Source organism: Rhamphochromis sp. 'chilingali', assembly GCF_963969265.1.
Source record: "Rhamphochromis sp. 'chilingali' genome assembly, chromosome: 19".
NCBI lineage: Eukaryota > Metazoa > Chordata > Actinopteri > Cichliformes > Cichlidae > Rhamphochromis > Rhamphochromis sp. 'chilingali'.
The window spans coordinates 2,797,693-2,814,575 of NC_137946.1; the positions used below are offsets into that span (position 1 = coordinate 2,797,693).

At 41.5% G+C, this 16,883-nt stretch overlaps 1 protein-coding gene across 4 annotated transcripts in view; it reads left to right on the forward strand.

Moving 5' to 3' along the window:
• Positions 1-16,883, forward strand: part of pcp4a (Purkinje cell protein 4a) — a 31,283-nt gene that overhangs the window by 11,975 nt on the left and 2,425 nt on the right. For 2 of the 4 annotated variants that reach the window (XM_080867538.1, XM_080867539.1), the window contains exons 2-3: positions 11,137-11,185; positions 15,308-15,340. In XM_080867538.1, coding sequence (XP_080723664.1) covers positions 11,137-11,185; positions 15,308-15,340 — 82 coding nt within the window. The remainder of the gene's footprint in view (positions 1-11,136; positions 11,186-15,307; positions 15,341-16,883) is intronic. The other 2 variants (XM_080867541.1, XM_080867540.1) reach the window with 1 other exon arrangement.

Sequence of the window (16,883 nt, forward strand, 5' to 3'; positions counted from 1 at the left end):
CCTCAAGTTGTGAGGTATTACTGTAAGATAATACCTTACAAGCCTCCAGTCCAGGCCTGATTTTTTTAAACCTTGTTTGTATGTGAGGAGAATGATTTTAAATTCAATTCTGGGTTTAACAGGAAGCCAATAAAAAGAAGCCAGTATAAGAGAAATATGCTCTCTCTTTCTGGTCCCTGACAGGACTGTTGCTGAAGCATTTCAGATCAAATGAAAGCTTTACAGGGAGTTTTTAGGAAAACCTGGTAATAATCACTTACAATAGTCCAACCTAAAAGAGAAAAATGTATGCTCCATCCATCCATCCATTCATTTCCACTTACCAAATTCAGGGTTACTTGAATTCAGTTACTACAGGGGTAGAGGCAGAGTACACCCTAGATAGCCTGTTGCAGGTGTCCCAAGGGAAGCGTGAATAATGTAGATAGAACTGGTCTCAGCACAGAACCCTGTGGAACACAAATTAATTCGTCTTTTCAACTTGACTGTTTTACTAAATCGAACATGGCAAGAGTTCCCCTATTTATCATTAAAGCTTTCACTACTAATGTGCACAGTCTATATTAAAAGTTACTTACATCACACATGGTGACCAAGCTTGTTTACAAGAGAAGCTAATCTGCTATGATGAAAGTGCTCGTTTATCTGCTAATGCTAGCTCGTTCCCCACAATTTGTGCAGCTGTTAACTGATCTCACAGCAGTGAAAGCACAGTCAGTGGCTTGTCTACAAAGCTAATCTCCCATCAGTCTCAGCTTGACAAGCTCCATGCACTCTTTATGGGACACAGGCAAGTCCATGAGAATGCCTGTCAGATAGCTACAGTCAAGTCAAAGATGTTGTGGAGTAGAAACATGAAAAGAAAAGTGCAAATACCTCTACTTGAATAAAATTACGTTCCAGCCCTGCACTACTATGCTCAAAATAGTAAACATGGTAACAAGGCCAAAAACCTGGTTTGTTGTTTGCTGATGTGTAACCTTTTTATTGTGCTTATATAAGCTCGTGGTACAGCCTCAGAGCTACAAGCATGGCTTTAGCCTCATTCACTGGTGTTTTACTGCCGCGAGTGCTGATGTTTTACATAACCCACAGACAGTTGTACCTAAGCTGTAGTTCTCAGTGTCACATCCTGTACAGTAAAAAGAAAAGAAAAAAAGAAGCTATTTTTATATCGTTTTTTTCTTTTTTTGTAAATCTGGGATGAATGTGTAAAAAAAAAAAAAAAAAGCCTAGTCCATCAAATGTGTCATCACACTGCTCAGGTAGTCAGTCATCGCTCAGCAGTGTCACTCTTCCATGCTGTCATCTCTGCTTCCAGTCTGGTGGTGGGGAAGCTGCTACACAGTTGTAATGGTGCTGGGATGAGCTGTCTGTGACCTAGTTTTGCTGTCTTCTCGTTAAATTGTTAATAGATCCTGAGTGCAGCATGGAGTCTCTCTAGGGAGCTGCAAAAAGAACCAAAAATAGCCCCCCACACACTACCGAGGTAATTTATTTATTTTACCAATTGCCAGGTCTTATGAAATCAGTCACTGAGAGAAAACATACATGAACATCACATGAGGAAGGAGTGACGGAAACAACAAATCTTTAGAAGCTGCAGAAAAACATGTAAGTTTCTGCTGACACTGAAACCAACCCGCTAAAGAGCAAATTCTGGATAGACTCCATCTGAATTCTTGCAATGTGGACCGAACAAACAAAGAGAACTTGATGATAAAAGAGTTTTATTAAACTTAATTCACTTCATTATTTTTAGACAAATAATGTTTTAGGTCGTTAGCCACAAACACACAAAACAAAATAAGGAAAACAAACAAACAAAAACAAGAATTGTATGACCATTGAAAGGCTTTGATCATTTAAAAACTGCCAAACTTTTTAATAAAACTTGTCACTTTAAGTTCACGTGTTTCCTTGCACTCCGTGTAGGATGACATGTGGGTCATTTCTCACATATTTCCTGCTCGGCCATCTCGAATTTGCATGAAAATTTTATGGTCCCAAGTTTTAACACATGCAGTGAGTGCTCTGAAATTTTAGCTTCATATATCAAATACTTTGAAAGATACTGAAAGTGGTCAAAGTTTCCTTGTGGTGCTCTTATTATAACTCAGAGCAGAAAATATTCTAAAAATCTGATGATGGTGCGACCCGGGTTTTAAAATGGAAGAAGCACATATTTAACAAAATGATTTTCTGAATTATAATTAGAGTACCATCTGGTTTTATTTGGACAATCTAAAGATATTTTTGTTTTTGTGATACAACTTGTTATATTTGCTCCGTCCAGCATGACAGCTGATAATGGCATTTTCTTCAAATATGTGATTAATTATGTCACATCAAAAATAGTCTACATACTTTATTTTATAGTATTCTCTAATTCAACTATGTATATTCAGAAATGGTCAGTAATTATTATTTTTTGCAATTTGGAGGAGTGCTGGATTTTATTAATTTTATTTGAACTAGTCAATATTTTGACATGTTTTGATGTATCTGTCCCAGATCACATCATGATTGTGATTAATTCTGATGGTAAGAAAGACCAGTGATACAGGAGCACAAAGGACGAGAAAACTAATAATTTCTGGTGTTTATCGAGCTCTGTTTGTTGCCAGTCAACCATGATAGGCATAGTGGCACACACTGTACAGGAGGAGATCATCATTAGCAATATAATTATCATCACTGCAATCCATTTGTCAAGCTCCCTCTGTTTCTGGCATATGGGACTGGAAACCTGCAACAGTCGTGGATCCTCCTCTGAGACAATGCAAGCTAAAAAAGAAATATACAGAAGCTGCATATAATCTGCTCAAACACCAACCAGTAACACAAACTTAGGTTCAGTTTAGCTATTGGCACCAGAACGTGTACGAGACTCGTGGTCTGCTCTCATCCAGCTTCCTGCCCTGACTCCCCAGATTTGTCTTTATGTTTGTGCTGCAGGGCCAAGACTTCAGAGTAAATCCAGATAACAAAGTGCAGAATCGATCAGTTCAATTATGTTTTAACAGCTAATGCTACTGATTGACCTGGTAGTTCAGCTTTCCATACTACATTGTGCCAAAACTTTAAACTAGCAAAAATCTCTTTGCTCAGTGTCCACAAGTTTGGGTCAGTACTCTTACCAAGATAGTTCCAAAGGCCAGATCTGAATGAGGGTGGGGGAGGTTCAATTTGCCATGTTGCAAGGAGAGCTTAACTTCTGTCTCGCTAGCTTGCGCTGCGCTCAGTGGATCTGCGCTCGACAGTGCAGCCTAGGCAGAGTAGTCGAACACAGATCCACCGAGCTCTCAACACAGACAGCATCGTCAGAAGAAAAGTTGTTAAAATAAATTAAAAATTTTGTATTGTTCGATACATATGTGTACCGAACCGAAAGCACTGTATCGAACGGTTCAATATCGATACGAGTATCGTTGCACCCCTAATATATGTATATATATATTTGTGTGTGTGTGTGTGTGTGTGCATATCAAATAATCTTCTTTAAAGTACATTGCAAAGTGTTTCCTATTGTAGAATATAAATTGCTAAGAAGTTTTCTTTTCTTTTTCTAATTATATACAACAAACATGTCTGTGGTACCTGCTCCTTTGGCAGTTTTAATAATCATGATAGCAGGCATCTCAGCTTGGTGTCACATCTGTTCCTTAGAATGTCAAGGTCACAGCTGTCAAGTGTGAACATTAATGGAAAGTGGACAGCTACAGGAGGTTAGATGTGCTTTAATGATAAAAAATATGCGAGGAGGGATATTTGATCATGTCTTGTAGAGCTAATCACAAAATATGGAAATACTACAGAGCTAGAATGCAGTAAAAACAGTAGAAGTGCTGTGTAGAATAACAACAGAACTTAAGATCAAGCTAGTCTTTCTTTCTGTTTGGCTTCAAAGGAGCCTGAAGTTTTTAATCGGTCTTGAGCAATACTTCTCCAGGCTTTATGAATGTTTGTTAATTATGAATTAATTATGAATTATGAATGTTCAAGCTTTTTCTTTGGAAATTGGCTGCTTGTATGCCAGAGGCGGAGCCAGACATTTGAAACACCCGGGGCTTAGCCATAAAGGGTAGTATGCATTGGCGGCGGGGGGGTTTGCGGGGGGGTAGAAATGAATGAAAAAGATTAATAGGCTCTGTTTTGAGTTTTGTTCAAAAAAGAATGACTTCATATAGGAAAAAAATATATCACATGTGCAGGACACCTTAAACTAGTTTTTTAATTAAGCAGCAAGGCAGAGCAAAATCAGGGCTGTATCAAGACACCGGGACTGAACCCCAATTCAACCAGACCCAGAACTGATCCGGAATTAAAACAGGACTACAACAGTAACCAAGACAGAACCAGAATCAGAACTAGATGATAGCAGCACTAAAAATCATCATAGACCTGCACTACACTTATTTTTTAATTCTACCAAAGTCCACTATTTAGATTGAGAAAAGTTTATATAATTATTTAGCCTTGTTGTGCAAACAAGCCTGCAAAACTTAATAAATATAGAATTTGAAAAATAACAAACCTAAAAAGAAACACTAGGTACGAGATACATGAGTCCCTATGATACGGTGATACTTTTGGTAAACGACCATTTGACTAACATGTGTGTCTCACCTGCTCTTGTTCCACCTCTGTTCTGTCCTCATTCTCCATCTCCCTCTCTGTTCCTCTCTCTCCCTCTCTGCTCCTCTCTCTCCCTCTCTGCTCCTCTCTCTCCCTCTTTGTGCTGACAATCATCAAATATACAGTTGAAACCAGATATTTACACACTCTTCAGACAAAAACACTTTTTTAATTGTAACATCAAATCAGACTAAATGTTTAATTTTTTAGATTGATAAATATAAAAACATATTTGTTAACTTTAAGAGTAAAGAGAGAAACTGTCTGTATTTCTTAATTGCAAATGGCACCAAATTGTATTCATAATTGAGCCACACTTATGGAGCTCCACAATTCTTTTCTTGGTGTTTTGGTTGACATCTCTGGATTTTCCCATGTTAAAGAAACAGGCTCTGTGTTTTGCCTTATATGCATCCACAGCTGTGCCACCAATTTACTCACATGGACTCTACTAACCTATCAGAAGAGTCTTCAGCTCGCCTGGCTGCGTTTCTCTAACAGCGCACTCGCAGGCAGCAGCTGCCCCGCTTAGTGTCTGAGCTTGGATCATACCAATATTAGGGGGGATTTACGCACAGTTGTAAATTCCCGAAGTACGGAGCCCCGCAGGGGACATGGGAGAAAAAAAAAATTAAGACGGACTTTTGCGAGATCTCGCAAAACTATCTCGGGATCTCGCAAAAGTTTTAGCCACATTCTTCGGATGCCGGCTCGAAGCCGACCGGGAGGTCGAGGCACGATGTGCCTCGACCTCCCGGTCAACTTTACTGTGGGATCATCTTGTCAGGGAACCAAAGGTGAACATGCAAGCAGTGGAGATAGCAAAAGTAGATGCATTTAAATACCTGGGTATGGACTAGGGCTGGGCCATATCATACCTTTCACAGTGTAATGTTGGGCAACGATAAGAAAATGAAATATGGCGATAGAATATGGGTAAAACGCGCATGCGCAGTGCCTTTGTTTTCATACACACATGGCGGCGACGCAGAATAAGAAGAGCGAAAGCGGATCGTTGAATGAAACTGATGAACCAGAACTGGTTTGTAAAAATGCTGCAGCTTCACTGGTGGAACTGGTTTAGCTTTCGTCCATCAGATACACAACAAAGCACTATTTTTTGGTAGCGCATGCTAGCGGGCCGTCGTTATTACCGTGTTTTTTGGAAAATACGGCGCACTTAAAATCAATCCTTTGATTTTTCTGAAAAATCGACAGAGCCCCTTATAATCCCGTGTGCCTTATGTATGAATTCTGGTTGTGTTTACTGACCTCGAAATGATTTTATGTGCACGGCGCTCGAAAATCTGTCAAATGTTTCAGTACGACTTTGCTAAGATACGAAGCCGCACCGCTCGATGGATTGTCGGAGCATTACGGCTATCGTTGGCAGGAGCCTCGCGGAGTGATATGTACTGCGCTTCAACATAATATTACCGTATTGTGTGTGTATAACCTCTTTTTAAGTTGTGTGGATATTCTACATGGTTATGCTGAGGATATGTCGGCCAGTTTCCACTGGAAATGCCTTTTGGTTAAACTGTCAGCAAAGAATTTGCATTTGCATTTGCAAATTTTTTTATATAACTTTAATGCACATAAAAAAGCTGCTTGTGTAAGTGAAAATACATTGATGTCAGTCTTGGCATACAGTTTGATCTCATCTATGTAGAGTAGATAGCTGATGGTTACTCCACTCCTGAATCTATATTCTGTGGTGTAAATAAGGCACAGCGGGACCACAGATCATCACTTAGAGCCATTTCATTGAAATCACATCACACCACAACCCCTGAGTCCCCGTGTTTTTAACTGAGCGGCCGTGATTAAGGATGCCGTGCAGGTGCGTCCACCCTCCCTGCACGGCACCGCAGACCGCGCCCCACCACATACCTCCATCACCCGATTGAGGCCGGGGAGCCATCTGGCTGAACCTACTCCCCCGCCGCGAGTGGGAGAGGGAATCAGCCTGGACCGTCGGCACCCAACAGGGAGGTGCGAGTTCAGGTGGCCGCCCGCGAATCCAGTGGCGCCGGCGATGCTGGTTTGGAGGTCGGCCGCATGGCAGATGGACACGGCACGGCTGGAACAGTCGTGAGCCCCAGCTCACAGGCGGCCAGCCGCCTGGACATGCAACACAAACACATTTCTGCACAGTGACAATGCTGCTTCCTCAACTGAACTAAGGGCACAAGTGATGAGAGTCAAACCTAAGTAGGGATGGGTATCGAAAGCCGGTTCTTGTTGAGAACCGGTTCCCACTGTTTCAATTCCTTGGAATTGTTTGCCCTTTTTGCAAACGATTCTCTTATCGATTCCAGTCGCCCCGAATGATGTCAACACGTTGCGGAGCGTCATTTACCTGGCAGGAAACATGGCACCTAAGCGGCTCAAACGCTCAAAAATTTGGTTATACTTTACGAGAACTGATGACAACAGGACAACTTGCAATACTTGAAAAGTAGATATTTCATTTAAGGCAGGAAACACTACGAATATGCAAAAGCATTTGCTCACAAAACACGCGATGACCTTAAATGAATGTCGTGTTTTTAATTCCGCTCCGGACTCGTGAATCTCAACCAGCAGCAGCGGTAACGTTTGCACGTCCTCTCCCGTTAATGCGGCAGGTAAATAATCAACTAACAGTGCATATTATGTTAGCGCGATCTGCCTTATTACAAGACCTGCCATTACTGTGCATTTAGTGACCATGATGAGAGAGACAGAGCCTGGCTCAGATGCTGGCAGTTCTCGCTGCAGTCTACTGGTAGCGTCTCCTTTCAGGCCAGGATAGACGAATGTCACCGAGCAGTGACTAAGTTTGTGGTCAAAGGCTTGCACCCATTTGCCACAGCAGATGATTTTCAGTAAGTGAATGTGTTTAATTGTAGGCAGGGACATTACTGGATATTCTTGTGTAATTGCTACAGAATAATTTATGTTAAACTTTGTTATTGCTACAGAAGAATATTTATTTTATTATTTTACATTTACAATTTTTTTTCCTGGGGACCCTGTGACACCCGATTGAAGAGCCGTAGGCTGGATCTCTTAAGATCTCACTGTTGGGTTTGTAAGGCCATGTTACTCCTAAATTTCTATCTTGTTCAAAGAGAAGATATAAAACAAAGTTCTAAGCTAATCGACCTTATTGTTCTCCTTTTTTATAAAGAATCGAATCGTTAAACAGAATCGAAAATGGAATCGGAATCATGGAAATCTTATCAATACCCATCCCTAAACCTAAGTAAAAACTGGGATGGGCCGTGACAAACAACTCATATGAAAGTCACTCGTTGCTCCCTAAAGTCATCTTATGATATAGACTGCAGGCGCGCTCTTGTTCTGAAATTGAAGAGATGAAACCTCTGCTGAAGAAGTGAAATGGAACAGAGAATCAAATAGTGCAGAAAAAATGTGCTAATGTGTAAAGAGTGTGCACATTAGAAGTTCAGCCGTCATGTAAGCTGTGAAAAATGGAAGACTGTTAAGGGAAGAATGGAGTGGGCATGTTGGAGAAAAGAACGCTGTCCTCCAGACTTTAAAGGAAAACATTTTATTTATATTTCATGAACCAATAAGGCTAAACATACTTTGTTGCCATAGCTTGCAGCTAAAATACACCTGGTGATGATGCAGGAGTTGCTATGATAATGATATATACAGCTCTTGTTCAGTCTCCGTCTTTAAACTCAAAATGAGTTTTTGAGACAAAGACAAAAATAATCTCACTCAAAGTAACCACACACACACACACACACACACACACACACACACACACACACACACACACACACACACACACACACACACACACACACGTGTGTGGATCCAGTTCTGACCTGCCGTTTTTTACTGTTCATCAATATTGTGCTCCATCTTCACATTGTACTGAAACAATTGCTCAACTCTTATTGTCATTCTCCTCCTGGATCTCAGCTCTGGCTGAATGCTCGCTTGTGGTGGGTGGAGGTGTGATGTATGGCACCATCACTTCATGGCACTGCCTCCTGCCCTCTTGAATAACAGACCACAATCAACCAACTGACAGTAAGCACGATGCCAGGAATCCCAGGAGATTTCTGCATGTAAACAGAAAAACAGATGGCCAAGTTGCCAAACAAGTTTTTCTTCTACTTGCTCTCCTGATGGCATAAGGGGACTCTGGGGGGAGATATTTGGCTTTATCTAGGCGTCCAGGCAGCAGCGCTATATAAACCCTCTATACACATTGAATATTCTATTATATTCTCATAAAAGTGTTCTATTAGGTTGAAGTCAGGACTCTGTGCAGGCCAGTCAAGTTCTTCCACACCAACCTCTTCATCCATGTCTTTATGGACCTGGCTTTGTGCACTGGTGTGCAGTCATGTTGGAACGGGGAGGGGCCATCTCCAAACTGTTCCCCCAAAGCTGGGAGCATGGAATTGTCCAAAATGTCTTGTTTTCTTGAAGCATTAACAGTTCCTTTCATTCGAACTAAGGGGATGAACCTAGCTCCTGAAAAACAACCCCACACCACAATCACCCCTACACCAAACTTTACATTTAGTACAAAACATCAGACAAGTACCGTTCTCCTGGCAACCACCAAAACCAGACTTGGTAATCTGAGTGACAGAAGGAGAAGCATGATTTGTTACTTCATGGACTATAGAGCTAGAGAGAACACGTCTCTACTCCTCAGTGGCGGTGTGGTTTGCACCACTGCATCTGATGCTTTGCATTGCTCTGGGTGATGTAAGGCTTGGATGCAGCTGCTTGACCATGGAAACCAATTCCATGAAGCTCTCTACACACTGTTGTTGAGCTAATCTGAAGGCCACATGAAATTTGGAGGTTTGTAGCGATTGACTCTGCGGAAACTTGGCGACCTTTGTGTGTCTCAGCGTTTTCTGAGCCCGATCTGTGATTTTGCATGGCTGTGGCTGAATTGCTGTCATTCCCAGTTACTTTCACTTTGCTATAATAACACTAACAGCTGACTGTGGAATATTTAGTAGTGAAGACATTTCACGACTGGACAAGTAACATCCTATCACTGTCACGGTTGACACTGGCCAACCGTGGGGATGTGAGGAAGGCGTGGAGCTCTGAATGCAAACAGTGCATTTATTTACAGTGAAAATGGAAAATAACAATAAATCCTCAGTGCGCTCCCGACTCCCGTGACGTCCTCTTCCCAGTGTCAGTGTTCCTTGTCCCCGCTCCTCAGTGTCTGAGCACCCCGTGCTCGCTGAGCTCTTGTTTCCACACTCCTCCTGGGGAGATAACAAACAGGCAGCTGTAAGACACACACAATGCGGCAGACTAACCGTACTGACCGGACGAGAGACTAACGTGAAGTCACGCAATGATCCAGCGTCGGAGAGAGCTCCACCACAATCTTAAGTAGCTCCTCCTACGGGGCTTCGTCAGCTGTGTGATGGTTTTCAGGTGTGGCCAACCACCTGGCAGGGCCACACCTACCAGGCCTGAAGGCGCCTGTAAACAGGTGCTCCCAGACACACCCAGACTCACACACATACCTGCAAGCAGGGAGAACGAGGGACAGCAACACCAAAAATACATATAATGTAATACAAGTCCATAACTGCTCAGGGACCCCAGGTCGCTCAGATCCAGGTCCCTGACAATCACGGTACCAGGCTGCAATTCACTGAGCTCCTGAATTCAGTGATTTACATGGGTGGGTGAATACTTTTGGCCATATTGTGTGTTTATCAAGAATGAGGAACACTGATGGCACAGATGCCAAACTAAAATGATACTTAATACTTTATATAATTATACTCTACACAGTCGCAGTCCGTGCATGTCAATATCAAGCATAAAAAATAAGACGTGCCTTTTTTGTAGCATTAAGTATTGGCATGATTAGCAGTAAACTGCATGTTGCAGTACTTTTTATACTTTGTAATAAATATTTATTAACAATCCAACCACTTTTTGTATGCACATCAGCTCAGAACCCAGTATATGTTGGTATGCAGCCAATGATTGACCCGCTAACCTTTGACCTGTTCTAGTGCTTGAGCCACAGCCACCCCAAATAAACGGTACGAAACCAAAGGTCCATGTGAAGGAAACTCTTAGAAAAGCAGAAGTTGTGAATGAAGCGAGCCTCGGCTCACACTGTAAGCCTGGATGCAGTCTTACTGCAGGCGAACGGCATCATCCCATCAGAGAACTCTCAGGAGCTGCAGGAGCAGGTAGAGCAAACTTGTCTCTGCTGCAGAAACATGGATTATAGATCAGCTTATCACATCCTGGCTCGCCTCACAAAGAACCACACCTCTCCTTTCAATTGTCTTATGTGTTGCTCACATCTGTGTGACTATAGCAGATGCTTGTTTTGGTCCAGGAAACGATCAGATTGGTACTTGGGGGAATGAACAACATATTTTGGGTTGAAGGCAGGTTTACATGTAGCATCTCAGGCTGATGTTAATTGTAACTTTTAATTGCTCATTGTTTCTCTTCTCATTTTTGCAGAGACAAGCATCTGGCCCAATGACCGGAAACAGCAAAGCATCTGTCCAAGGTATTTTTAAACCGAATTTAAATAATGTGAAGTTTTCACCAAAGATTAGATTGTTTAAAAGACAATCGTGCATAAATCTTTACACACTAAAGTGACTTCAACACCACAATAACACGCTAAATTTCTCATATATTCTCTACTTCTGAGTGGTTTAATTTAAAGCACTGCATAAGTGTTTTTAAAGCACATTATAGGTTTTATATTATCCACAGCTGTGAACATGGTGGAAAAGATTTACAGTAAAATAAGCGTATTTTTTGCATTTAGTAAGCACAGTTCTTGAGTAAATGTACCCACACTAGAGTTCAAGTGTTTGGGCATTTTTGCATATTTAATTTTAAGATATATTCTGCTTTAAACCATCAAGTTAAAACAACAAACTGAGAGACAAAAACAAACAAACAAACACAACCTCATAAATCCACCAAGACAGTTTTTCACACCAGCTTGTGCACATGTTAGTGTCACAATCTGGCTGAAGCAGACTGTATGGAGTGAGGAGGAGGACCCAAGTCCTGACATTCGAAAGAACAAAACTTGAGCTTGACAAAAAACGAGCCATTTATTCAAGGCCGGTGGAACAATACAAAACAGAAGGGCAAGTGTGAAACTAAACTATAACCTAAACTGGGTGATCCAACGATAACACAAAAAAACTGGAACATGAACGTGGAAACCCGGCATGAAAAACCTGGAACGTGAAGACTTGACATAAATGCACGAAATCCCTGGAAACATGGATGTAGTAACAAGCACACATAGCAGGAAAGCAGACAACCGGACAAGGAATGAGTGAAAACTCGGAGACTAAATACACACAGGAGGTGATCAGGGGAAGTGAAACTAAATACACTGAACATAGAACGCCAGACCTCTTCAAAATAAAACAGGAAACATAACAGGACGCAGACATGACACACGGACTGTTGAGGGACACGCACATTATGAATACAGAGGGGGAAAGGGGACTGGGGATGAGACACGGACATAACTAAGCACAAACACAACATGATGGCTGGGGGAAAACACGTGACAGAAGGAATGCATCACAAGTGGAAAACATGTAAACAAGAGGAGCAGATGGGAGAGAAAGGCATCAATGAACCACATGAAGGGCGACTTAAACACAAGGGGTGAAGACATAAGGGGAATCTAATAAAAAATGAACTATAACTGGGCAACGTAGGGGCATAAGGTAACTAAATTGTCATGCGCCGTGGCGCGCGTGCACAAAAGGATCCAAACGCAGACTCAAGCGCTAGCAGAAAAGGACACTTTATTATAATAACAAAAGGCGAAAACCAAAGGAGCAAAACGAGGAACTACAAAACCCGGGAAACAATGATGCGAGGAAGCCGGAATCGGGACCGTGGGAGGCTGCAACAGAAAGGGGAGAAGATTACTAGGGAGCCGGGAAGCGGAGGAAACACATCAAAACTGAGTTAGACCAGTTGGCTTACGATTAGAGCGGGACCGTGGGAGCTGGGGAGGGAAGTCCGTGGAGGTAGTGGATGGGCCAGATGATGCACCGGGTGATCCAGTTGAGCAGGAGGACAGGCAGGTGGCAGACGCTGAACGCCGGATCGAAACCTAGACACAAGTAGGCAGATTTAACGCAGCTCCAACAAGATAGTAATGCAACGCTTTCGCGGGAGTCTAGTTACCACAGAGAGGTGATTAACGGACTGGCGGGGAGCATCCGTCAGCGCCGGGTTATTAAGTAGCTCTTCAGGTAATCACCCCGATGGAGAGCAGGTGTGCCGGTGATGGCCCAGCCTGGGGGTGTGGCTACCCGCACATCACACACAGGACCACGGACAATGACATAAATGAACTTAAACATAGACCATCAAAATAAAACTCAAAGCACTGGGTCAAACGACCCAGGACCGTTACAGTTAGTTACAGAGCTGAAGCTGGGCATTTTAATATGGGAGCGTATCAGGACCCATGGCCTCTAAACCAGCCTCAAAACAGTCGTTTTTGGCAATGCTGCTATGGCTTCATTTTTCATCCTCAGAGGTTTTCACTTGGTAATGATACAACTTGGCAAAAACATAAATTTTTATATCTGACATCTTTAAACAATAAGAAAGTGTTACAACCAGTTTTCTTAAAATAAATAAATGAATAAATACAAGTATATATTTTTTAAATCCTCATATTTGAATGTTTTCTCTGCAATTAAGGATTATTATTGTGAAATTTCATGCTGATAAAATGAAATCTAACATTGTGCTCCAGTATACCTGTCGTGCTTTTCTTATTTAATTTGAATAGTTAATTTCAGTTTGTTTCTTCACTGTTTATCTGAAACAACACACCAGTTCTTTCTAGCATGGCAGTGACTTACTTTGTAAACTGGGCCATGGTATTGTTGGCACGATGAAGTAATTCTAATCCCTTGAGTTATAAACAGCAAAATTGGACTGTGAATACTTGGCAGAATCCTTTGAAATTCATAAATGGTGCTAAGTGCAGAACTATCATCCTGGCAAAATGATAGTGTGGAAGAACAAAAGACTGCTTCTAATGAACCTCACACCAGTGAATGGCATTTTTCAAGACCTGAGCTCAGGTGAGAAAATCAGTCTGGCTTGCAGGATTATCAGTCGCTAACTAAGCTTAAAAAATATATATCCTGTCAGGAATATGCATTCAGCAGCTGTTCGACCATGGAGAAGGTGTCATAAATCTTGTAAGTAAATCTAAGTAAGTCACTGTAGTCTGCACATTTTCTGAATTCAATTTCACGGCACTCACTGAATGTAATCTCCTCCACTGCTCGAAGGTAACATTCTTCTCACACAATCAGTGTAGCAGGTTAATAGCAGCCCATTCACTGCCAAACAGTTCCATAGTTCATTCAGCACAGAAGGACCGGATGTTATTTCGCCTCCGTCTCTGGGGCTGCTGATAACCCTGTAAAGACCCCGTGTTGAAATGGATTTTTGTCTCAACCTTTGGGATGATGAAGTGTGTTGCAGCTCTGGCTCGGTCCGAAGGGGGACATGACAGCAGTGATCAGGAGGAATTTGAGGACACTAAATTGAATTTGACACGTGTGAATTGCATTCTTGTGACATTTGTCCGTTTTGGTCTTTCCTTTTAAGAAGAGGTGGTAAGCTGTGTGCCCTTGAATTCTATGCAGGAAAGAAAAGGCACTCACAAAATGAATAATGCTCAACACATGACAATATCAGGAATCACAAATCCAAAGATGACATGTGTTGCATAGATTGTATAGAAACCTCCTTCACATAGATGGAGCCATACAACTGCTGTCATTTGCCTGTTTGCTTTGGCATAGCCACTCCAATGTCTCTATTCTCACCTCTAACATTTTTTTAATCCATTCATATAAATTACATGCCATGTTCCAGCTTCAGAAAAAGGGAAATCTCAAAAAGCAATTTCTCACTGTAGCAGTTTATATTTGTCAGCAAGACCTTCCTGCTCTTCCATGTGCGTATGCGGACAGTGGCGTGAAAGAGGCCCAGAGAACAGCAGCAAAACCTGAAGTCAAACATGGCGGCCCATTGTGTGGGGCTTGTGGGACGAAGCTATATCTCTTAAAAATACAGAACATAATAACTAATTTACTTTACAACATTCATGGACTGTACCATTTAATATACTCAGAATTCTAAGCAACACTTAAACATATGGGAATTGTTATCTTTTATTTCTTAATTTAAACTTTTTTTTCTTTTCTGACTCCAGCAGATAAAGATAGAAACAAAGTTACTGCCAAAGTCCACAGTGCCTTGCAGTCTGGGATAATTTACATTTCCCTGTTTCAAGATTATAGATGTTTCCAATGTTTGTTTGCCTAGGCCTTCACTAATCATTGTCCATATACTCTAAGGTTGCTGTAATATATATGTAAATGATCTGCAGCAATGATTTACAGATGGGATTCATTCATTGGTTCAGCAGTATGACATACATATGACCTAAAGCCTGATGTGCTTTTAAAAGTTTCTTTGTGGTGTAAAGGGCATGAGCCATGTGGAGCAGGTGTGACTATAAAGAGTGATGGTGTGTGTGTGTAATAGAGAGAGATGTGTGTGTGGCTTCTGCATTTATGAAATATAAAGTTGTTTTTCACTGTCATCCAAGGGCTTCAAGGTCAACAAAAGGTACCATCTAAGCGTAAGTAGGCCATTTGGAAAAAAATCACCTTTCATGCAAGAGTGCACAACCACGCACGGAGCACTGTACTGCATGAAAACTGTAATGCTCAAATAAACAACTGACCTTTTAAAAAAGCGAATGAATGAGCATGATGTTTTCTGGTGGGTTTTTTTTATTGCCGTGAGAACTGAAGAGATATCCTGTAAAACTTTTCACATGTTCATGTTCTGTGATCAAGCAGCCAGATGCACTTCTGTCTTCTCTGTTTATCCCTGTTTGGGCACTTCATCTTTGTTGCTTTGAATCTATTAATCAGAAGCTTGTTTCTTAATTAAGTACAGTGCATCTCATTCCCTTCACACACAGCACCCGGAGGCTTGAAGGAGTTTTGGGTTCTGGCTTAAAGAACTAGAATCTTCTCTGCTGCGCTGTGAAGAGCACGTTCCCCGTTTGCTTCTTTTGTCAGTTTGGGAGCTTCTGCTCTGTCCTTTTACTGAATGTCAGCCATCTGTAATGACATTTACATCTAACAAGAAAGAGGTCACTTCTGCAGCACTGCAACAGAGCAGTAAACTGCAAAATCTTTACTAAATGTTTTCTTTCTGTGTTTATAAACCGCCGTTTATACTGTTGTGTTCGTGTCCAATAATGGCTCGTTTAATGGCTTCCCCATGCCCAGAGTTTACCGGTCTCTTTGAATCTGTAAAACATTAGGCTTCCCTCAGCTGTCGAGGATCTTCCAGCCTGACGAGGATAAAAGTTAGGCTCATGAAGCTGGCGGATCAGTGTAAAATAATGGTTTGAAATTAAATACAAAGAGAAAATATAACGTAAGTAGAAGCAGTATTCATGCATATGTTCCAAGAAGCGGCTTTACCTTGCTCTCTGTGTCAGGAGTAGAGGTTAGCCAAGTTTGTCAAACTAACCAGCTAGTCTTCATCTCAAAAAACTTTTACGCAAATTTACATATTTTTGTAAAACCAAAAGTTTACAATACCTGTAATAACTAGGAATAAAAAAACAGCCCTGGTTGCTGAATGTTCTCTTTCACAGGATAAAACAGAAACTTAGCGTTTTGGACACCAAGGGTAAGAAATATTGAGACTCCCAGTTCATGACATGTGGACACTTGTAAAGGTTTTCTTTGCCAAAACACATAAAAAGTCATTTGGCATCAAATATTTTTTCAGCGCACAGGTTTACCAGGTAATTTTGAAGCTTGAATCCATCCTGTGAAAGTGAGACAAATTAGTGAGTGAAAACAAAGCCCCAAACTTCCTTAACTTGGATGAGTTTACATCCTAATTATTGACAGGAATTACAAACTTGCAGCTTACAGAACAACAGTATTTGACCCTCTGGGATGAAGTGTGTTGGTGATTATATGTTACAAGCCTCAGGGGGGCAGTAGTGAGTCCTTTATCATTTGATGCACTGTATTCAGATGACGTCACATTACTAGAGGTTCATTTTGCTCAGAAGATAGAACAGGTCATCCATCAGTTGGAAAGTTGGTGGTTCAGTTCTTGGTTGTGGCCTGTTGAGGAAAAGCTGGATCGTC